This window comes from Mustelus asterias, chromosome 11 (assembly GCF_964213995.1).
Source record: "Mustelus asterias chromosome 11, sMusAst1.hap1.1, whole genome shotgun sequence".
NCBI lineage: Eukaryota > Metazoa > Chordata > Chondrichthyes > Carcharhiniformes > Triakidae > Mustelus > Mustelus asterias.
This window is the reverse complement of record NC_135811.1, coordinates 13,216,809-13,241,446: the sequence shown is the minus strand read 5'-3', so window position 1 is coordinate 13,241,446 and position 24,638 is coordinate 13,216,809. Positions and strand designations below refer to the sequence as shown.

At 42.3% G+C, this 24,638-nt stretch overlaps 1 protein-coding gene across 1 annotated transcript in view; it reads left to right on the top strand.

Moving 5' to 3' along the window:
* Positions 1-24,638, top strand: part of pdzd7a (PDZ domain containing 7a) — a 98,342-nt gene that overhangs the window by 26,548 nt on the left and 47,156 nt on the right. The window contains exons 9-10 of the mRNA XM_078224347.1: positions 17,749-17,928; positions 24,135-24,298. Of these exons, the coding sequence (XP_078080473.1) occupies positions 17,749-17,928; positions 24,135-24,298 (344 nt within the window). The remainder of the gene's footprint in view (positions 1-17,748; positions 17,929-24,134; positions 24,299-24,638) is intronic.

The window sequence follows — 24,638 nt, the reverse complement described above, 5'->3', positions numbered from 1 at the left end:
TTGGGCCCAGAATGTCAGAATGGCTCAGCTGGTAGCAACACACTTCTAACTCAGATTGTGAGTTCAAGCACCATTCCAGAGAGATGAGCATAAAATTCTAGGCTGGCACTACAACAAAGGCCCGCCCTATCTTCTCAGGGAACATAAATGATTCCATGGCACTGTTTCGATGAAGAGCTAGAGTGTTCTCTCTGATACCCTGCCAATATTTATCCCTCAACCAGCATCAGTGAAACAAATTACCTGGTTATTATCATATTGAACTTGCTGTATGCAAATAGGTGCCACATTTTCTACATTACAATAGTGACTATACTTTAAAAATAACTTCACTGGCTATAAAGCACCTTGGAATGCCCTCTGGCTGTAAAAGGTGCATTATATAATCATTGAATCTCTACAGTGCAAAAGGAGGCCATTCAGCCTTTCGAGCCAGCAAAAACCCCATGACCTAAAGAACAGATGGTGGGAGGAGAAAGCACAGGAGATCCAGCAGTTAGTCGACAACTATGACATACAAGGTTTCTTTAGTGCAGTCAAGACCCCCAAAGCCCAAGCACCTAAGGCTTGACCCCATTGCTTGCCAGGAATGGAAAGGTGTTCATCAAGAACTCTTATGTGAGGAATAAAAGAATGACCAGGGTGAGGTTGGGGCCGGTCAAGGACAGTAGTGGGAACTTGTGTATGGAGTCAGTAGAGATAGGCGAGGTGATGAATGAATACTTTTCTTCAGTGTTCACCAAGGAGAGGGGCCATGTTTTTGAGGAAGAGAAGGTGTTACAGGCTAATAGGCTGGAGGAAATAGATGTTCGGAGGGAGGATGTCCTGGCAGTTTTGAATAAACTGAAGGTCGATAAGTCCCCTGGGCCTGATGAAATGTATCCTAGGATTCTTTGGGAGGCAAGGGATGAGATTGCAGAGCCTTTGGCTTTGATCTTTGGGTCCTCGCTGTCCACGGGGATGGTGCCAGAAGACTGAAGAATGGCGAATGTTGTTCCTCTGTTTAAGAAAGGGAATAGAAATGACCCTGGTAATTATAGACCGGTTAGTCTTACTTCGGTGGTTGGTAAATTGATGGAAAAGGTCCTTAGAGATGGGATTTACGACCATTTAGAAAGATGCGGATTAATCCGGGATAGTCAGCACGGATTTGTGAAGGGCAAGTCGTGCCTCACAAATTTGATAGAATTTTTTGAGGAGGTAACTAAGTGTGTTGATGAAGGTAGGGCAGTTGATGTCATATACATGGATTTTAGTAAGGCGTTTGATAAGGTCCCCCATGGTCGGCTTATGATGAAACTGAGGAGGTGTGGGATAGAGGGAAAGTTGGCCGATTGGATAGGTAACTGGCTGTCTGATCGAAGACAGAGGGTGGTGGTGGATGGAAAATTTTCGGATTGGAGGCAGGTTGCTAGCGGAGTGCCGCAGGGATCAGTGCTTGGTCCTCTGCTCTTTGTGATTTTTATTAATGACTTAGAGGAGGGGGCTGAAGGGTGGATCAGTAAATTTGTTGATGACACCAAGATTGGTGGAGTAGTGGATGAGGTGGAGGGCTGTTGTAGGCTGCAAAGAGACATAGATAGGATGCAAAGCTGGGATGAAAAATGGCAAATGGAGTTTAACCCTGATAAATGTGAGGTGATTCATTTTGGTAGGACTAATTTAAATGTGGATTACAGGGTCAAAGGGAGGGTTCTGAAGACTGTGGAGGAACAGAGAGATCTTGGGGTTCATATCCACAGATCTCTAAAGGTTGCCACTCAAGTGGATAGAGCTGTGAAGAAGGCCTATAGTGTGTTAGCTTTTATTAACAGGGGGTTGGAGTTTAAGAGCCGTGGGGTTATGCTGCAACTGTACAGGACCTTGGTGAGACCACATTTGGAATATTGTGTGCAGTTCTGGTCACCTCACTATAAGAAGGATGTGGAAGCGCTGGAAAGAGTGCAGAGGAGATTTACCAGGATGCTGCCTGGTTTGGAGGGTAGGTCTTATGAGGAAAGGTTGAGGGAGCTAGGGCTGTTCTCTCTGGAGCGGAGGAGGCTGAGGGGAGACTTAATAGAGGTTTATAAAATGATGAAGGGGATAGATAGAGTGAACGTTCAAAGACTATTTCCTCGGGTGGATGGAGCTATTACAAGGGGGCATAACTATAGGGTTCGTGGTGGGAGATACAGGAAGGATATCAGAGGTAGGTTCTTTACGCAGAGAGTGGTTGGACTGAGTGGAATGGACTGCCTGCAGTGATAGTGGAGTCAGACACTTTAGGAACATTTAAGCGGTTATTGGATAGGCACATGGAGCACACCAGGATGATAGGGAGTGGGATAGCTTGATCTTGGTTTCAGATAAAGCTCGGCACAACATCGTGGGCCGAAGGGCCTGTTCTGTGCTGTACTGTTCTATGTTCTATGTTCTAAGAACAGAGAGGCAGTCAGTGTCTGCTGACAAGAGCACTTTGAAGACCTTCTTAACAGAGGCTCTGTCTTCAATGCGAGTGTCCTCGACGCTACCTTGCAGCAGCTAAACCATCATCTCAGCACAACCCCAACCTGGCAAGAGGTGGAAAATGCCATCCAACAGCTAAAGAACAAGAAGGCATCAAGAACAGATGGAAACTCCGGCAAAGCAATAAAACACGATGGAGAAGCAGTATTGGTGCAAATAAATGACCTAATTTCTCTTATCTGGAAGGAGAAGAACGTGCCACGAGATTTCAGAGATGCCATAATCATGACCATTTTGATTTGATTTGATTTATTATTGTCACGTATTAACATACAGTGAAAAGTATTGTTTCTTTCGCAAAGCATACCATTCATAGAGAAGGAAACGAGAGAATGCTATACAGACAAAGCGCCATACAGACAAAGCATACCGTTCATAAAGAAGGAAACAAGAGAGTGCAGAATGTAGTGTGACAGTCATAGCTAGGGTGTAGAGAAAGATCAACTTAATGCAAAGTAAGTCCATTCAAAAGTCTGACAACAGCCAGGAAGAAGCTGTTCTTGAGTCGGTTGGTACGTGACCTCAGACTTTTGTATCTTTTTTCCAATGGAAGAAGGTGGAAGAGAGAATGTCCGAGGTGCGTGGGGTCTTTAATTATGCTGGCTGCTTTGCCGAGGCAGCGGGAAATGTAGACAGAATCAATGGTTGGGAGGCTGGTTTGCGTGATGGATTGGGCTACATTCACGACCTTTTGTAGTTCCTTGCGGTCTTGGGCAGAGCAGGAGCCATACCAAGCTATGATACAACTAGAGAGAATGCTTTCTATGGTGCATCTGTAAAAGTTGGTGAGAGTTGTAGCTGACATGCCAAATTTCCTTAATCTTCTGAGAAAGTTGAGGTGTTGGTGGGCTTTCTTAACTCTAGTGTCGGCATGGGGGGACCAGGACAGGTTGTTGGTGATCTGGACACCTAAAAACTTGAAGCTCTCGACCCTTTCTACTTGATGTAGACAGGAGCATGTTCTCCTTTACGCTTCCTGAAGTCGATGACAATCTCCTTCATTTTGTTTGACATTGAGGGAGAGATTATTGTTGCCGCACCAGTTCTCCAGATTCTCTATCTCATTCCTGTACTCAGACTCATCATTATTTGCGTTCTGACCCACTGCGGTAGTGTCTTCAGCAAACTTGAAAATCGAATTGGAGGAGAAAGAAAGGTACGAAGTCTGACTGCAGTAACTACAGAGGAATTTCTCTGCTGTCAGCCACAGGGAAGGTCATTACAAGAGTCCCCCTTAATCAGCTTCTCCCTGTGGCTGAAAAGCTCCTCCTAAAGTCACAATGCAGATTCCACCCACTAAGGGGCATAACAGACATGATCTTTAGCATGAGTAACTAGAAGAGAAATGCAGGGAACAGCACCAACCCTTGTACATGGCCTTCATTTATCCTGCAAAGGGAATCTCTGGGACAGCCAACTAATTCACTTTTAATGCTGAAGCCAATCTGTGATTGGCTTCTTCTGATTTGCCTTTCCAGAAGAAGGTGTAACCACCATCTTGCTCCTTGAGCTAGCCTTCCCCCACCCATTAGGATTCGCTTACGGCTGTGTTGTCAATATTGAAATGCTCCATATGTAACAGATATTTGTACATGCGCCATTTGAACTTGAAGGAATGAAAATGGGTGTTATACTAGGGAGAATGACCATGGTGGAAGAAAGCTAAGGTTCAATAAGGGCAAAAAAAATCAAAGGTTGAGGTGAGGGTGTGATTGAGTAAGTGAACAATTTGCAGAAGTATCATTTCTAATGGAAGGCCAAAGGCTAAGCAGTTGGAAGTTTGAAAATGCAGTTCTAAGTTGCTAGGTGGAAGTTAGAAGTGGTAGTTGGAAGAAAGTAAAGACGTAGTTTGAGATAGCAATGTCTGTGATTGAGACCATGGACATAGAGGGGCCATGTGAGATGGCATGGTCAAGGCAGCGACCATGAACAGGAATGCTTATATGGAAGAAGATGTTAAGAGAAAAGACAAGGACAGTGAAACCATGGAAGACAGCAAGGTGACTTGAGATGGGTATTGAAATTAACAAGGAAGAGAAGTTGCTCAATGCAGAGGGAGGAAAGGTGGGAAGATATCTGAGGAGAAATTTGGGGTAAGGTTTGGATTTGATCCTCGAGAACCATGATTTTAAAGGAAATCTGAATGGACAATCTCCTTTATTGTACTCCCTGAAGAGCCGAGCTGACTGACTATTACAAGGGCGGCACGGTAGCACAGTGGTTAGCACTGCTGCTTCACAGCTCCAGGGACCTGGGTTCGATTCCCGGCTTGGGTCACTGTCTGTGTGGAGTTTGCACATTCTCCTCGTGTCTGCGTGGGTTTCCTCCGGGTGCTCCGGTTTCCTCCCACAGTCCAAAGATGTGCGGGTTAGGTTGATTGGCCATGCTGAAAAATTGCCCCTTAGTGTCCTGAGATGCGTAGATTAGAGGGATTAGTGGGTAAAATATGTAGGGATATGGGAATAGGGCCTGGGTGGGATTGTGGTCGGTGCAGACTCGATGGGCCGAATGGCCTCTTTCTGTACTGTAGGGTTTCTTCTTTGATTCTAAGAAATTATTACAGCGATACCAGAGAGAGAGGTTCAGTGTTGTGCCTTCACAAGCAATCATTTATTCCTGCATAGGCAAGAGCTGATGATTACAGCAGAATGCATGTACTTACGTGAACTAGCATTTAGCTGGGTACCTCAGGAGCACAATTTGATTTGATTTATTATTGTCACATGTATTAACATACAGTGAAAAGTATTGTTTCTTGCGTGCTATATAGTCAAAACATACCGTTCATAGAGAAGGAAAGGAGAGAGTGCAGAATGTAGTGTTACAGTCATAGCTAGGGTGTAGAGAAAGATCAACTTAATGCAAGGTAAGTCCATTCGAAAGTCTGACAACAGCAGGGAAGAAGTTGTTCTTGAGTCGGTTGGTACATGACCTCAGACTTTTGCATCTTTTTTGTACTGTATTTGAGACTGCTTTGTTGCTGGACTGAAGGCTTGTAGTAATTGGCTAGCTTTGCAAATTGTCGTTTAGTGTTTCCTCTAGTTTAGAAAATGTCCGAGCCTGAGGGGCATGGCAGATATCGTCAACACAAATGAAATTTAGAGGAGAACACTTCAAAGGTAGGAGATGGAATTTTTTTAGCGTGAGCATTAATCTCCAAGCCAGGCAACAGCTTCTGAGGTGGCTAACTGGAGCTCTCTGAACCCTCTGCTTAATTTTGTCAGGGAGCAGTCTTCAGTGACATGAGTCATTGATTGGGATGCACCACAGCTGCAGTCCAGGTTCCCTGCAAAGCTCCACTTGTGCCAATTTGCTGCACAAGTGCAGAAATGGTTGAAGAGTGCCCAATGTTGGCGTGGCAGGTTGAAACTAGGTGGGCGGGCTTAGGGATCTGTGATGAGGAAGTGGTTTTTAATAGTGTGTTGATTCCATTCCTCCTGCCACAAGGACTCTGCTGTTATTCCTTGGCATGGTGGTGGTCTTAATCCATCAAGCTGGCGTGATGGGTGACCTGCAGCAGCTGGATTGGTAAGGTCCTTGTGCAGCGGCAGGCTTGAATTGATGTAAACCTTCTACAGGAACTTTCTTGTTACAATCTTCCCCTTTTATGTGAGGGATTGGGATGTTACTCAGGACTGGGAGCCAGAGGGGTTGAGTTGATCAGAGGATACCCAAGATGATTCGCATTGTTGTGTTGAGCATTGTTGAGTATCTACATACATTTCTTGTATGGGATGAGTGTACCACACTGGTGCACAGTCGAGTAAATGGCAAGAACTGATGTCCTTAAGGTTTGAGCATTTGCATCCCATGAAGAGCCAGCAAGTTTGTTGAGGAGGTTGTTTCGCTTTTTGATCTTTGCTGTTATCTTACTCTTATTGCAGGTGTTTTTTGTATGTCAGTGTTTGGTCAAGGGTAACACTAAGATAAATGGGATGTTCATGATTCAATCTCTTGCCATTCAGAGATGTTGAATCCCTCTTGGCGCTGACGTTGTGGAGGTGTAATATACTTGAGACTGTTTCAATGCTGGGCTGAAGGCTTGTAGTAGTTGGCTAGCTTTGCAACATTGTCTTTTAGTGTTTCCTCTAGTTTAGAAAATGTTCGAGCCTGAGAGGCATGGCAGATATCATCAACACAAATGAACTTTTAAGACAGGATTGGAGGCAGATCATTGATAAAGAGGTTGGGTCGAGAGTTTGTTCTCCATTGGACTGTTTCCTCCAGTCGCTGGCCTCATCACCCATATGCACCCTGAACCATATATTTTGGAGTAATAGTTCGATGGTGTCAGTAACCCACAGAGGAAGGATTCGTGAGATTTTGACAAGGACACCAGTGTGCCTGACTGTGTCGTATGCTACAGTGAGATCAAGAAAGACAGTGCCTGTTTTGAGCTTATTTTCAAAGCCATTTTCAATACAGGTGATTGCTGGTCACATGTGCTTCACCCTCACCGAAGTCAGCTTGTTCAACTTTCAAGATTTTCTCCATTTCTGGCTCTATCTGCCGGAGGATGAGACACTTTAAGTCCTTGCAGCACGCAGAGAACCGAGATATTGGTTGGTAGCTTGAAGATATGTTTGATTCTTTGCCTGATATTGGGATTCCGATGACTTAGGACACGCGCCATGGTTTAGGCAGTCTTCTTTCACAGATAACCCTTGTGAGGAGGAATTGAGCCAACCAGCAACAGGCATGTGGGCCAAGGTGTTTGAGGAATTCAGGAAGAAGTGCCAGGCTTGATTTTTTTGTTGCACATTGTCCAACTCCACTGCAGTGAAGGGTTCAGAAATCTGAAATTCTAATGCCTTAAAAAAGCTCTCCACTCATTCTTTATTTGTTTTTTTCACTTATTTCCCCAGGGATACCTTTCCCAAATGGGTTGCAACTTTGTTGTCATTTACAGATGGTTGGTTTGGTGTTAGTGGTTATTGGACTGCTCCAAGGTGACATAGGAGCCTCCAGCATTTCTAGCTGGAATGGGTGAAGTTCAAGTTTCTGGTGGTCTCTTCCCATCTAGCTTGGTAAGCAGAGTACAAGGACTCCATCAAGTGATCAGCTACATCTGGGTCACAAATTTCTTCGTAGTATTGAAGGAGAGAAACACATTCTTCTTCATGGCAGGGGCTGTACACTGGGTGATAACCCTGTGAGACAGATGTGGTGACCGCTTTGTAGATGGCTTTGCAGAAAAGGCACTATAGAATATAGTAGGGTAGTATCATTACCACACTTTGTTCCAGTGCCTTGCAGTATTTTTCCCAGTTGGCTTTGCATAGGTTCCAGCACTTTATTGTTGAGCTGGTGATGCTAGGTAGTCGAAGGCCTATGTAGTTTAGAGCTGTTCTGTGCTGGCTGTGTGGGAAGCCATGATGTTGGGAATGGGTTGTCATGTGTTGACCTGATCCAGTCACAGGTCAGATGAGTAGTCACACCTCCACCTTGCAGAGTGGAAAATTCTCGGCTGTTTGGGTCATGGATAAAATTGAAGTCATTCTTTGCGGCCCAATTTGCAGTTTTGTGCCATCAGTGTCAACTTTATTATAACCCGAATCTTGTGTTGGCTGTTGAAATCTCCATTATAGATGGCTGGATGTGAAAGGGCAGGGAGAACATGTTTCTCCCAGCTGGTGTTGGAGGCTTGTAAACATTTTGCTATCTTGAAAGCCCCAATTTTGATGATGTCAATGGGTTGAGAGGAAGAGAGTTCAGCTATGTTTGTCATGTTGATTGAACATATGTAGCCTGCCAGTGCTTTGGATGGGCAGCATAGCATATCAGGTCAAAGCCGTCGATCTTATATCTCCCAGCTTCGTTGGATGGGATGTGTATTTTTTGGATACAGATCATAGTAGTTGCATGTTGCTGAGCAAGGGTGCTCATTAGTTATCATTTGGTGGCAATTAACCCCTCAACGTTGAGTTGCAGGATGCAGAGTGCAGGTCTGATGATGAGGGGCCTACAGGAATTCACATTGCTGGCAGTTTTAGATATGGTGACACCAGGATTCTATTTTTATTAAGAATTTTGTTCTTGTAAGTTTTGCATTTTACGCAAAACCCAACAAATTCCAAAAGTCTAGTACAGTACAGAGTAATCATTATTCCACATAAACATACAGAAAAGACCAGCGAATATTCATACAAATGATTCAAATTATCAAGCATTGCAATCATTATATTCAGTGTCTCCTCTCATACGGATGAGTAAAGGATGCCAGAAAGAGTGGGGGGATGTCAGCATAACAGGATAAAGCCACGAGCACATATCACTATGGTGCCTATCCTCCTCCACAGTATAACAGGAGCAGAGCTACACAATGTAAGGAATCCCTTATGGGGTAATATCCAACCAACTGGGACCTAACTCAACATCACAGGACCTCCAAGCAATGAAAAGATAACCCAGAAAAAGGGGAACACAAGGATACTGTCATTGGTGCAAGATGTGGCATGGCAGTGTACGCTCTCATATTCAGGAACCAGTAAGCCAAGGATTCATACAACTCATTTCGGCTCGCAACACAAAAAACCTACCTCCTCTCCAAACATATCAGAGGCACCAATTAGGACCCCATCACTGGAAAATTTAAACCATTTTCCACCAAGGAAACCTCATGGACAGAGAGAAGAAGAATGTGGATACCAATCCACAGGGTATCTTGGGGAGAGATATGACGCACCTCCCGAAAAGATATGGGAAATTCTTGAGGATTAACTATTAAAAATCAGATCCTATATCAACACCCCACCTACCCAGATAAAGAAAGGAAACCCCAAAGAGAAAAGAGCAACAGGATTATCCAATAGATAACAGACATGGTCTTTAAGTGTACACTTTCACAGGAAAGATACGAGGAACACAACAGCCCAACCTCACAAAAAACAGGATACTGCAACTTCACTCCCCAGGAGAAGCTAAACCTCAAAAAGCTAGACAGACTCGAAGTCTCCATGTGAGACCACTTGGAGGTGGCAACCTACTCTTCCAACCAGCCTAATCTCCAACCGAAGAAAGACTCCCAACAATGCTGAACCAAAGCACCCAGACTTCACTCAGGCTCCGTTGCCAGCACGGTACTACATCCCCAGGGGAACCAAGTCTCAAGAGGAAGAGCAGTGGGTTGTCTTGGGAGAGGGCAACATACTCCCCACCTAACATACCCTCCACCTGGCCTGGATAAACACAGCCACGACTGTCCTGACCTGCTCAATTACACACCAGAATAAGGGCCAGCAAGCCAGAATACTCGCACCACTCTTATTTATTGAACAAAGCAAACTACTCCTGTCTCTAGGCACACCAGAAGCACCATTTAAGCTCACCATCAACAAGATTTGATCTATTTCCCCCCATCAGAGAAACACTAGCAACAGGATAAATACCCACTGTACATTCCATGAGCCAAGTAATCAAGCAACTGTTTTATATTTAAGTGGTTGCAAATTGCTTTAAGAACTCTTCATATGATTTGATGGTGATGTCATCAGGGTGTTGCACAGGATGCTGTTTTACTTTCAGTTTGTATTTTGTAAAGGCCAGACCTCCTAGAATAAACCTGTTATTGCTAGTTTGAATCTATGTGTGAAAACCACCTATTCTTTTTGGTTAAAACCCATAACCCCAATATAGTTAGGACATTGCAAAAAGAAAATTGGTGACAAGTCGGATTTTGTTTCATTGAGAATATCGAGAAAAGATCCTAAGTAGAAAAAAATACTGTGAGTCCTCACACTTTGAATAGAAGGCTGGGGAGAAGCAACAACGGGATTAAAGACCGAAGTGCCAATGAAGGGACTCAAATAAGAAAAAGCTCTTTGTGTGGTTTTAAAAGGGGGTATTTCTGATCAGAGAAGGGTGAGATTCCAGCAGTTATTTGGCATATTTTAAAAAGGAGATGCTTCCTTGTATAGCTGGGGCTGTTTGAAAAAGAAACATTAAGTCAACGGTTTCCAGGATAAAAAGGGAAGCACAGTAAAGTTTAAAAAAATACTGAGCAGTCTCAAGTCATTAGTGCCTGCAAGAGAAACGATCGGTCAATTAGGATCCATGGGCTCTTTCAATGAAGAAAATGAATCATGAAAATCCTATGTAGAATGTTTCAGTGCCTTGTACCAAGCAAGGGGCGGCACGGTAGCACAGTGGTTAGCACTGTTGCTTCACAGCTCCAGGGTCCCGGGTTCGATTCCCGGCTTGGGTCACTGTCTGTGTGGAGTTTGCACATTCTCCTCGTGTCTGCGTGGGTTTCCTCCGGGTGCTCCGGTTTCCTCCCACAGTCCAAAGATGTGCGGGTTAGGTTAATTGGCCAGGTTACAAAAATTGCCCCTTAGAGTCCTGGGATGCGTAGATTAGTGGGTAAAATAGGTGGGGGTAGGGCCTGGGTGGGATTGTGGTCGGTGCAGACTCGATGGGCCGAATGGCCTCCTTCTGCACTGTAGGATTTCTATGAAATAAAATTGAAAATGAGTTGCTCGTACCAACTTTTCTCAGTACAATAGGAAGTAAAACCTACTATTTGCTCTGATGCTTGGTCCATCCAGCAAAGCCAGGAACCAAAACTTATGATGACTTGACAGAGCTCTTTGAAGAACATTACTCTCCATTGCTACAGATCATCGCAGAACGGTTCAAGCTCCTCCGAAGGAATCAATTGGAAGTGAAAACATTGCTGAGCTTGTGCATTATTTAGATTACTACTGTCTAGTTATGAATTTTGCAATCAGTATACAGAGATGACCATGTTTCCATTTTTTTTTACTGGTAGTTAGAATATTTTGAACGATACTTGACTTTTTGTTGAGTCAGTTAAGATTATTGGAATTTAGGCAAGAGCAAATCTTACAAGCAAAAACCATCGCCCAGTTCATGTGGCCAAAATTACGACTTAAGGCCATGTGAAATTTCAGTATATATTTAACATCTGAACATGAATATCACTACAAAGACTGGCATAACATTGTGAGTTTGTTGAGTAATTAGAAGATACTATTTGAGATTTTCTGGTTTCCAAAATGTGGCTTTTCAAAGAGGATTGCTTCCTGAATATGCTTTGAATTTGAAAACCGCAGTGGAAATCAGTGTTGATGAAACTGGGTGCCAAAGAAGTTTCACAATTTGGTGCCGAATGAAAATCCACAAGTTGGGAACTGCATGTAAAAACTCAAAACAGCAACGAACATGTCACATATGTGCAAAATGGGCCATTCAGCGAGTGAATGCTGGAACAAGGATAGTCAATGCAAGAATTATGGCAAATGGGTCACATTGAAAAAGCTTTTTAGACTAAACCAGTTTCCCTTGAGAAGAATATTCAGAAAAAGAATCTGGGTACCTTCAAGAAGAAGAACAAGTTGCATTCTACAAAAAGAATTAGAACTGTGAAGAAAGGAATGTCCAGAAATATGATGAAGAGCTCCAACTGAACATCTTATTCATACAGGGTCGATCACAATGATCCTGGGCGATTTCAAAGTTAAGTAGACAACCTGTTAGGAGGGAGGTTGATACTGGTTCCACTACCAACAAAAGCTTGTTAAAGTACGGATCAGAAACCCTAAAATATGTTATGAAGCCCAACTAGATCCTAATAGTTCTTCTATTTTGGCATTAGTGTGAGGATAAGTTGTTTTACTCCAGGTGTGATTCTATTGACACACTAGGAAGCGTTTATCAAAACAAACTTTTTAAAATTCATTTGCAATAATGGGGGTCGCTGGCTGGCCAGCATTTATTGCCCATCCCTAGTTGCGATAGGGTAGTTGAGAGTCAACCACATTGCTGTGGCTCGAGAGTCACATGTAGGCCAGACCAGGTAAGGAATGCAGATATTCTTCCCTAAAGGACATTAGTGACCGGATGGGTTTTTCTGACAATCGACAATGGTTTCATGGTCATCAGTAGATTCTTAATTCCAGATATTTTATTTAGCAATGCAGGTGGAAGAGTCAATTCCAGGGGGCATAGGTTTAAGATGCGAGGGGCAAGGTTTAAAGGAGATGTACGAGGCAAGTTTTTTACACAGAGGGTGGTGGGTGCCTGGTGCTCGCTGCCGTGGGAGGTAGTGGAAGCAGATGAGTTTTAAAGGGCGTCTAGACAAAGACATGAATAGGATGGGAATAGAGGAATATGGTCCCCGGAAGGGTAGGGGTAGGGGGTTTTAGTTCAGTCAGGCAGCTTGGTTGGTGCAGGCTTGGAGGGCCGAAGGGCCTGTTCCTGTGCTGTAATCTTCTTTGCTCTTTTTTATCCTAGTTTAACTAGCTTATCTTTACCAATTGAATTACTTAAACATGACAGGATGCAATTCTTAACTGCTAATCGATCTCTGTTAGTTCCAATTTGGAACACAATATCCTCTTATCGACTCAAACATTTCCTCAATCAGTTTGATTTGTTATTACCTCCAGAGACCTCAGAGATAGTAGAGAGTCAACAACAATCTCAAGTTACTAGACGAGAAGTGAGAGCAAAACAACATTCATTTCAACAAGGAGTTCAAGTGTTAACCTGCAATTGTGCCGTGAGTGAGAAACGTGTACCAGCTCAAACAGGTCCAATTTCTTATATGATCCAAACAGAAAATGAACTAGTTTGGTGATGCCATGTTGACCAATTGTTGTCATCTCAAAATAATTTCCCAGAATCATCTCCAGAGGTATCAACTTCTTTAGTCCCTAGTGTTGTGAATACTACTACGGAAGACGTAGTTGAATCTGCGTTGTCTGATGATTGTGTCTCTGCTGCTATGTCGAGTGAGAATGATGCAGAATTAGTTCCAAGAGAAAAAGTATCTACTGAAGTTCCAAATCATACATCTAAGGTCAAGGGCAGCCAAATTTCAAAATGATGCATACAACCAAAGTGGAATAGACATCCTCCTGATTAACTTTCTTATTGACTGTATATAATGATCTATGATCCATAGGTCTGTGTCTAGAGCATTATTGGTTCTATGTATAACATCATAGTAATTTGTTGTCATGACTACAGAAGTAAAGGGGGAGGGATGTTATATATGTAAGTAGTTGCAGATTGCTTTAAGAGCTGATCATATGATTTGATGGTGATGTCATTAGGGTGTTGCACATGATGAATGCTGTTTTACTTTACGTTTGTATTCTGTACAGGCCAGACCTGCGAGAATAAATTTGTTGTTGCTATTTGAATCTAGGTGTGCAAACCACATTTTTAATTTTTGACTAAAACCCACAATGCCTAACATAGTTGGGACATTCCAGTAATCACTGTCACTACCCGTGCAGCCAATCAAAGTAGAAGACCAATCTAATAAGGTTTGATGTCCAAGAATTAGCCAACCATTTGAATCTAGGTGTGCAAACCACATTTTTTATTTTTGACTAAAACCCACGCCGCCCAACATAGTTGGGACATTCCAGTAATCACTGTCACTACCTGTGCAGCCAATCAAAGTAGAAGACCAATCTAATAAGGTTTGATATCCAAGAATTAGCCAACCATGCCCGGGCATGCTCCAGTACATAATTCCCCCACCCAAATAACACCAGAGACACTAACCACAAAAAAGTATCTTTACATTTCCTGTCTGCATCTTCATAGGAAATAAGCAAGGATTTCTTAATCCCAAAATATTCTATAATCCCAAAGCAACTGAAATACAAACAATATTGACAACCATGGATGGGATTTTATGGCTTCGCTTGGGTGAGATCGTAAAATCCCGCCGGAGGCCAACGGAGATTTCCGTTCTGGGAACCTCCGTGGTAGGTGGTAGGTTTCCAGTGCATAGGTTTCAGGGGAGTTTTCCTCACTGGCTATAAGGACTTGTAAGGCCTTACCCACTATCTTCATATTAAACTACTTACTCAGCTCCCTGCAATGGCGCTGCTCATCTTAACCATAATTGTAATAAAGGATATCAGGTGAAAAAGTCCACCACTGTGTAGGCCAGGTTTATAAAATGAGAAAAGGGTTAAAAATCACACAGCTATGCTAAATAGGTATCCCTGGGTTCACCAGGATATCAGGATAACAAGCAAAAATTCACCATCATGTTCACTCACAGGATTGCCCCTATCAATGTGATAAATCACGTAGCAGGATCAATTAAGTGATAAAATTACAGGTGATACATTCAAGGATTAAGATTACTCAAAACAGGATAACTGGCGAAATTCACTTCAGAGCTCAGTTACAGAATTGCCCCCATTAATATGATAAAAGGACAGTACAAGATCAACACAAGGATATAATTACAAGAGGTACAGTTCAGAATTACCGAACTCTGATTTTCGCAGTCTAACAGGATAACAGGTGACAAATGCTTCTATGTTCATATATCATACACCCATGTCAGGATAAAAGACAATATCACAAAATCAGGAGTAAAATCAAAAGGGAACAAAGTTCAGGATTAATGATGAGCTGCATGATAATATAACCATCCATGGAGCTTGAAAAGGCCAAAGCCATGACAGGATCGTCAATCAACATCCAGGATCCATGCGGAGTTTCACTGAAAGCCTTGCACCTCTGCCGTGTTGTCGTCCTGAAGCCCTGGTAAAGAGAAACCTAGGCCCTGGTGGGTGGAGAAGACCCATTGCATCCGGCCGCCGACAGCTCTTCTTGACAAACACAGAAGACAAGACAACATAAGACCGGGCACATGGATAGTCCTTCTCTAACCTCATCTCTCTAATCAACCAAGATGTTCAACATACCATGCAGCAGGATTTCCAAAGACTGAAGGTGAGCTCCCACCGAGGAAACTGCCCTCATGACTGATAGAGTTCTCTTCTCTGCTTCACCCATTCTCCTTAAGGTATCTTGCAGTTCATGGAATCTCTACAGTACAGAATGAAGCCATTTGGTCCATCGAGCCTGCACCGGCTCTCCGTTAGAACATCCTACCCAATTCCACCCCAGACATACCCCGTAACCCCATGCATTTACCCCGCTAATCCCCCTAACCTACACATATTGGGATATTAAGGGACAATTTAGCATAGCCAATCCACCTTACCTGCACATCTTTGGATGTAGGAGGAAACCATAGCACCCAAAGGAAACCTACGCAGACATGAGGAGAACGTGCAAACTCCACACATTCACCCAAGACTGGAATTCAACCCTGGTCCTTGGCGCTGTGAGGCAGCAGTGCTAACCACTATACCACCATGCCACCCAATCAATATGAACATCAATAATCTTTGCTGTGGAGCTGAGACTGTCATCCACAACTTCACTCACAATGACAGCCATCATCTCGATGCCTACGGCATTGCCGAAGCGCAGGCCCGCTCATCAGCGAATCTGCCACAACAAACTGTGCTCCATCCTGGTCATCTCCCACAGCCGCAATCAAACGAGGATTTTCTTGACTTAACTTGGCTCTCTGTCAACAAGATTCAGCCAGGATCTTCCAGGAACATCAGGATCAAATAATTATGGGTCTTGCATCAGGGTAAAAAAAGGATTAAAAAATGAGTAGTGCCAGAGCTCATGAAAATGCAGCCATTCCATGCTTACATCACGTGACCCTCCTCAATACCAGGATTCTTGAAGCCTGAGGTTGCCAAATTTGGATTGCTTGTAGGATCATTGGCTTCACCAAGTATTGATGGGTTGCGTGACTTGAATGCTGAACACGGCCACCCAGAGGTGGAATTGAAACAAAGGTTTAAAATGCTGCGACATAAATGCTTTTAAAGTACCTCTTTCTTTAAATGTTCTAATAGGCAATGTGCAAATATGCAAAAACATCAAAGTTTATGACAATAATGTTACTCTGAAAATTAGTTGATAGAAATCTTTAATTCAAATCAGTAAAAAAGTTTCAAACTAAAAACCATGTGAATACTTAAGAATTGGCCATGCTCAGATCTAATTCTGGTGATACTTGCTACTTTCAATTGTGAATGACTTTATCCAAACTCATTAATCCTATCTGCTTTCCAAAAAAGGGAATGCAGTCGAACACTCATTTAACTTGTTTAATTTTTAATTTCTGTGATGACTTCAGCCAGGCTAATGAGGGTGGCTTGCTAGATAGAGTATGAAGTACCTGATGAGTCTCTTTTGCTTTTGGTTCGGGCTGTTCCCCCTTCCCTTTGGGGAGCTGCCCCTTTTAATTTGTCCCTAAGTTAATTTGAATTCGTTTATTTGGTTGGTATCAAAAGACATACCTGATGAGTCTTCCCTAAGTAAATTTGATTTTGTATAATTGGTTGGTACACAAAAAGAGGTACCTGATGAGTCCTAATCGATGGTTAAATCAGGGAGCCTCATGCTCCCTATTTAAAGCAGGTGTGTCAGACTCCCTGCCTGCATTCAGCAGGGAGCAACTGGAGAGCTGGCTGTGTACAGATGTGTGGAGTAAATAAAGTAACTTAGTGACGGGACTTTCGCCTCCGTGGAGTTATTACAATTTCTTGAAAAACAAGTGCATAACTTTTTCCAGCTACAAGAATAGGGGGTTTAACACACAATGTCTAGAGTATTAAAGATCAATATTTTTCCATCAAAAGTCATCCATGGTTTCTACTAAGGGAATTCATACTTTTACTGATGCCGTTGGAAATCAGTAACAACAAGGCCACTTATTGTACTGTTATAAATGGAAAAGAGAAAGTTAAAGGTATAGTTGGCCAAAATAATTGTCTAAAAGTAGAAAATTGGCATTTGATGCTTTTTGCAGTTTCACTATTTAAAAGTTAATGACAGGGTTGGGCTCTGTTTGGCTATCAACACAAATGTAGGCCAGACCGGGTAAGGGCGGCAGATTTCCTTCCCTAAAGGACATTAGTGAACCAGATAGGTTTTTCTGACAATTCTTTTATGGTTATCAGTAGATTCTTAATTCCAGATTTTTAAAAATTGAATTCTAATTCCACCATCTGCCATGGTGGGTTTCGAACCCGCATCCCCAGAACACTAGCTGAGTTTCTGGATTAATAGTCTAACGATAATACCATTGCCTCCCTTAAATACAATATAAGCCTTGAAATTGCAATATTCAGCCCTGGTCTTTCAAGCATCACAGGCTGAGGCAATGGAAGACCTGATTGTCCAGTTACTAATTTTAACGCCCAAAAGGTTGAGAGAACTGTATGAATTGGTATGCTAATAACCCCCTTGGCCAATTCTCCAATCTGTGCTCCCAATGACCGAAAGAAACTCTGTATGGAGAGGACATTTTCATAATTTTGCAGCAATAGCTGTAGATCCTAGGTCTCAATTTTCCTCTTCTTTAACTCACTTTCCTAGAGGACAAGAAGAAAAAGAAAAAGAAGCAAAAGAATTCTGCGGAAGGAACAAAGTTGGAGCGCTCCAAAACATTTATGAACATGTTTTTTAGAAGTGTTCGATCTGGCAGGCCATCAAGTGAACAAAACCCAAAAGAAAAACTCAGGTCCAAATCTCCATCTCGCTCAGAACCAGAAAAAGGTAAGAAAAAATTAATGAGGTTTCACTGAGGAAGCAACATGGCATTATATCTTGACAGAAAATATAGCTTTATGAAATGTGGTCATTGAAACAGAAAGGCAAATATTCCTCTGTCAATAGCTTCAGTGCAAAGTAAATATGCGACTTGTACCATCTCCAACACTGACAACATTGTAAAATGGGGCAGGCTGAAACGACCAGCCATTAGCTCCAAGAATATCTCCAAGTGGCCAGGAAGAGATGGAATCTTGGTGGGAATTTGTTTCATCCTGAAGTTCGATTCCCTCCCACTTAATTTGAATTTCTAAGTATGGTCCATGCTCAGTTCTCAGGTTATTCTTGCTTTTGGAAATTAACTTACTATTTCCCACACATATTTGAAAATTCAAAAAGCTACTTATATAATTTTGTTAAAATATTTTGGGTATTACATACTGCAATATTTGGAAAAGAAATCAAGTGGATTGCCCAAATTTGATGTCTGTGCGATTAAATTCATCTTTGTTCTTGTTTTAGCACTGCCATCCTCAACAAAGTTTACCATCCTTTTTGAGCTCATTTTATTCCCAGCAATTCTTGTTTCAAAACACATTTTGATGAAAAGTTGAGCATGTATTTAAACAAATTTAAAGCATGGCGTTAAATTCTTTATTACTGAGGGGTATCCTCAAGAACAGTTTGGGGTCAGGAAACACAGGTATTTATTGCAGTTTTACTCACTCCACACTCCAAACAACAACTACCCTCTCACGGCAGTTCCCGGGCAGATCATCCTACACCCAGGGTCACTTGACCCATTCCCTTAAAGGGGCCACGCCCTAACCTACATAACACGTGGAAATCTTGAAATAGTTTTGAAAAGACTAATTTACATGTTTAAAATACGTTGCTAAAAGCCTTAACAGAACTCTTGGTAATAGTCTTTTCATTCAGTAGCTATATTTTAAATTTCTTGGGTGCAAATCAAATGCCCAATAATAATTTTTTTTTAAATGCATTCGTGGGACATGGGTGTCACTGGCTGGCCAGAATTTATTGTCCATCCCTTGTTGCCTTTGTTGAGAGTCAACCACATTGCTGTGGCTCTGGAGTCACATGTAGGCTAGACCAGGTAAGCACGGCAGATTTTCTTCCCCAAAGGGGATTTGTGACGCAGATGGGTTTTTCCAACAATCGCAATGGTTTTATGGTCAATGATTCTTAATTCCAGATATTTTTTATTGAATTCAATTTCCACCATCTGCCGTGGCAAGAGTCGAACCCGGATTCCTAGAATATTAGCTGAGTTTCTGGATTAATAGTCCAGCGATAATACCGCTAGGCCATTGCCTCCCCTATTAATGAATATGACAATTAAAAAGAGCAAAGAATATACTGGCGCACAGTGCAACTATTTCTTCTGTCGGCAAATCATATGCACACATTTTGAGACTTGTTTTAGTTAATCATGTAGTTATTTTCCCCTCAGAGTAGTAAATTCCTTCCTGCATATTCTAGTTTCTTGAGATGGGTAATTAAGCTAAGTGACATTACTCTTAAACATTCCAGTATACAAAGGATGTAATTATCACTCTACCTGACTACCAGTGTCGGATTTAGGCAGAAGCTAAACAAGCTGCAGTTTAGGGCCTCACAATCCGCAGGGGCCTCACAAAATTTCAGAAGGTTTACAATGAAGAGAACATTTAAGAGCGGATACCAGAAAAGAAAAAGAAAGCACCAGCTTGAAGAGCAACTCAAAAAATTACCAAAATTACCAAAATCTATGAGAGGGATCAAGCCAGCCAAATGATAAATATGTAATCAGTAAATGCATTCATTTGAAAATAATTTTTATTTTTCACTTTAAATACCTTGCTATTAAATAATTAAAAGGCATAATTATGTTTTCAATTTTTTTGTGGCGACCTAAGGTCCTGTTTTGGTACGCACCTTTGTGAGACCTTTTGATGTAACTTTTTAACAAAGGGTCTCCAAGCTTTATATAGCTTAGGGCCTCACCAAGTCTAAATCCGGCACTGCTGACTACCCACTTCTTTTCAGGCTTTCACAGGCTGAAACTTGTGATTACCTCCTTCAGGCTGGATGAGACTGATTTTAAACTTTCCCAAACTTCAAACTGAAATACCATCATATGTTGCCTGGCTTGAGTCAATTGTAGCATTTTCATCACTCAGTCAGGAAGGTGTGGGTTGAAGACCCACAGCGGCCTTGAAACAATTACAGCCTAAACTGATACCCCAGTGCAGTACTGAAGGAGTGTTCATTGCAAGAGAGAGTATCAACAACAAATTGAATTTATAAAGTTCCTTTAATATAGTGAAACGTCCCAAGACATTTCACAGGAGCATTATCAGATGAAATTTTGACAACAAGCCACATAAGGAGACATTAGGACAGACTGTTGTTGTTTCTCTTCCCACACCAAATGATGCACAAGGCAGACTTTTGTTAGTTCTCATAGTAAGCTTTTTTCTGAAACACGTCACTAGCCTGTCACCAGAGGCTTGTAGCTTTAGGGAGCACAACCCTGCATCAAGTATGGCTGACCAGGAGTGGCTTCAGCTCTGACTGTCTGCCATTGGCGTGTGTTAGGAGGATTTTGAATGTTGATACTCAACCTGTTGGCCGTTTTATGAATGCACTTTCCTTGGCCATCAAGTCCAGGGATGGGACTCGATCCTAGAGGCAGGGAAGCTACCCCCAGGCCACAAGACCTCCTACATTACGACAGAAGGTGAGGTTTTCAAAAAGCTTAACAGGTAGAGAATACAGGAGATTAGGGCCTTGGTATCCAGCCAAAAATGATGGAGCAATGTAAGGTCTGATGAAGTATCCAGAGATACTGAGGTATGCGGCAGCGGAAGAATTTGAAAACCACGATGCGAATTTTGAAAAATGTTGTCAGATTGGGAGCCATTGTAGGTTGACAAGCACAGGGGTGATGTATGACTTGAGACTTGTTACTCATTCTTAAAATGAGGTATTAAATCAAGGCATTGACTGTTGGTTGAATGATTCCTATTTGAAGGAGGCCAGGAAATTATACTGGTCTCCTATTCAACATTCCTCTCACAGCTAGTACAAAAAAAAGCGAAGTAATTGGTCATTTATATCATTGTTGTTTGTTGGACTTCACAGCTTTCAAACTGAGTGCATAGTTTGTCCACCTAACAGTAATAGCTACAGTTCAGAGCAGTTCATTGTTTGTAAAGCACTTTGTGATGAGATAATTTATTTTACATGTGAATCAGAAATAATAGTGTACTGAAGACCTAATAATAGAAGACAACTGGAATCTCTTCTCTCTACTTTCAATGAACTTGCTGGTAACTCAGCTAAATATCAATGGAAATTATTCCCAGCTTTAAAAATCCTAGCACTTTGGCACTTTCATCTGGAGATTCCAGTTTTCTATAGGCCTTTGTTTATTGTTAATTTTGTTTGTTCAATGCCTAAATTGCGAGCGATCTTAATATTTTCCAAGGGCTGGATTTCAGCGGGGTTGGGGGGACATATTGCACTCACGAGTCGGCCATCAGCTGATGTGCCTAAAATAAAGCCCACCCTGAGCCATAACACATTGCCGGCAGGTTAAACTGGCTGAGAGTGGGACCTCCACCCCTCAGTGGGAGGAGGTCCTGTCATCGAGAGCTACCAGCCCATCAGATTAGCCATCGTGCTATAGCAGTCCCAGCGGGGCAGAACTCAGTCATGGGTATTATTGGGACTGCAAGCAGGCCTATGCAGAACTTTAATGGATCCCGGAGCCGAATCACTTTCTTTTAAAGCCGGGTGGAAGGTGGAAACAGGCAGCCTAGGGAGGGAGGTGAGCTGGGCAGGAGACACATGTTTGTTGGCCAGTGGGGAAGGAACAAAGGGCAGTGGGAGGGAGTTGTGGGGTGCCCCAAAATGCTGAGGGCAAATTCTGTCCTAAAACTTCCCTTGTTGTTTATTAACCACTTGAGTTTAAAAAACAGCCTGTTAACTCCTACCCATCCGCCCACGCCAACAATATGATGACAGAGGAGAGTAAAGAACAGGGAGAAATCTAATATATTTGTATAACTGGCTATTGTTTTTGATGAATTTGATGAATTTTATGGACACAAATTAATGTCTGTCTCCTGGAAGTTGTTCTTTTTTTTTACTGTTTATCTGTTCATTGGTCGTGGGCACCGCTGATTAGGCCAGCATTCATTATCCATCAAAGTGAAGTTTATTTATTATTCGCAGGTAACACTTTTACATTAACACTGCAATGAAGTTACTACGAAAATCCCCTAGTCGCCACACTCCAGCATCTGTTCAGATACACTGAGGGAGAATTTAGCATGGCCAATGCACCTAACCAGCACGTCTTTTGGACTGTGGGAGGAAACCGGAGCATCCGGAGGAAACCCACGCAGACACAGGGAGAACGTGCAAGCTCCGCACAGGCAATGACTCAAGCCGGTAATTGAACCCAAGTCCCTGGTGCTGTGAGGCAGCAGTGCTAACCACTTGGGGCGGCGCGGTGGCATAGTGGTTAGCACTGCTGCTTCACGGCACCGAACAGGTGCCAGAGTGTGGCGTCTGGGGGAATTTCACAGTAACTTAATTCCAGTGTTGATGTAAGCCTTACTTGTGACTAATAAATAAACTTTAACTTTAATTACTACTTGCCTTTGAGGAGATGGTGGTGAGCTGTCGTGTTGAACCGCTGCAGTCCATGTGTTGTTGATCAACCCATAGTGCTGTTCAGAAGGGAATTCTAGGATCTTGACCTAGTGGCAGTAAAGGAACAATGATATAGGCTGGAATTCTCCGCTCTCGCGTGCCCCACTACTGCTGCCAGTGAGAACAGAGAATTTGGCCAACCAAATCCCCATTCACAGCAGTGGGACTGGAGAATCCGAGCCTTTTGGCTGAAACCTTAGTTTCAGAAACTCAACTTTTACACGAGTATAATATATATATATAGTACTTTGTAGAGAATCCCCAATGACTATTGCTAAAAACCCCTGGCGTCTTCCGCGGCCGGGATTCTCTTGTGCCGCTGCAGTGAATTGAGTTTTGGCTGAGTGCCAAATTCTTCATTCTCACTGACAGTGGGGGGGCAAAGTTTTAGAAGTTTATTTATTCGTGTCACAAGTAGGCTTACACTAACACTGCAATGCTGTCACTGTGAAATTCCCCTATTCGCCACACTCTGGCACCTGTAAGGGTACACGGAGGGAGAATTTAACATGGACAATGCACCTAACCAGCATGTCTTTCGGACTGTGGGAGGAAACCAGAGCACCCAGAAAAAACCCACGCAGACACGGGGAGAACATGCAGACTCTGCACAGACAGTGACCCAAGCCAGGAATTGAACCCAGTTCCCCGGCACTGTGAGCCGCAGTACTAATGACTATGCCTCCGTGCCGCCCACGTGCCATCCCTGAACACACAAGATTGGAGAATCCTGCCCTTTATCTCTGAAATCCATGAGAAAATACTTTTAAACTTGTATTAAAATAAATTATGACCTTATATTAGAAATACTGAGAGGCCTGCTCTCAGAATTTGTCTTCATAAATATTAAGACCAACTGCTGGAAAGTAGCAATGCCAGTGATTGTTCTTAGTGAGTTAATGTACACTTGTAAAAAGAGAGCTGTGTTATTCACCATTCTTTCTATTACAGTAACTGCTGTTCCAAAATTTGTCATCAGAAGTCATAAGCGGGGTAAATATTTGCATTCTGCCTGCCTGAGAATGCTTGGTATTTGAAGACAGTTTTGAGTTGTTCCTACTTTTATTTTCATGCAAAACATACCGTGTTTTTGAATGCTTCAACTACTGAAATCTTCTATTTTTTATTATTGTTTGAACTGGAAAATGCAAAAGCACTTGCAGCAACATGAAAATCTGTTTATCTCCATTATTTAATAATGATTTTGAAAATATTGGATTTCAGTTCTCACTGCGTCTTTTAAAAAGTCTTTTGAACAACAATTGCTTTACTTGACGAGAATCTTTGTGTGTATTTTAACGGCGTTACTTGTCATTGTGTTTTTTTCACTAGGTATCAATAATTATATTGATTAAATGTACAGCATGGTTCCATTCAAGTCATTATTGAATGATTCTAGTACCTGTTTTTCTTTCAACTGTGGTCTCTTTCTTTATCAGTAAAATAATGAATGCAATTTTGATTTTTCTGCTCACCTTTGATTTAAGATAAAGAAAGAAGTAATCGCTTTAATATCTTGGGCTCTCAAAAAGATCAGCCTGGCTTCTCAACAACAGAATCGTATAGCCATGCCCTAGCTGTGATTGAAGACATTGCCAGGAAACTCCTGAATCAAGATGAAGTAAATGCAGTTTTACGTCACTGTAAGCAGGTATTTCCCTCATATAGTATTTTCATTCACTACAAACACCGACTACAGAAACAAACATTCTGCTCAATCGCAAGTATAACATCAGTAATGAGACCATAGGAAATATGAGCAGGAATAGACCATTCAGCCCATCCTATCTGCTCTAACATTTACAACAATCATGGCGTTTATACCCTATATCATTTGGTTAAGTTGCTGTTCTTCATCAGTTCTCTCCTGAAGGCAAGTCCAACCCACAAAGCCACAACCTTCACCATGTGTGGGGCGAAGTGGCACGTCCCAAGTCCACCCAGCCAGAACAGGGATTGAACCATTGGCATCAATCTAATCTGCACTGGCC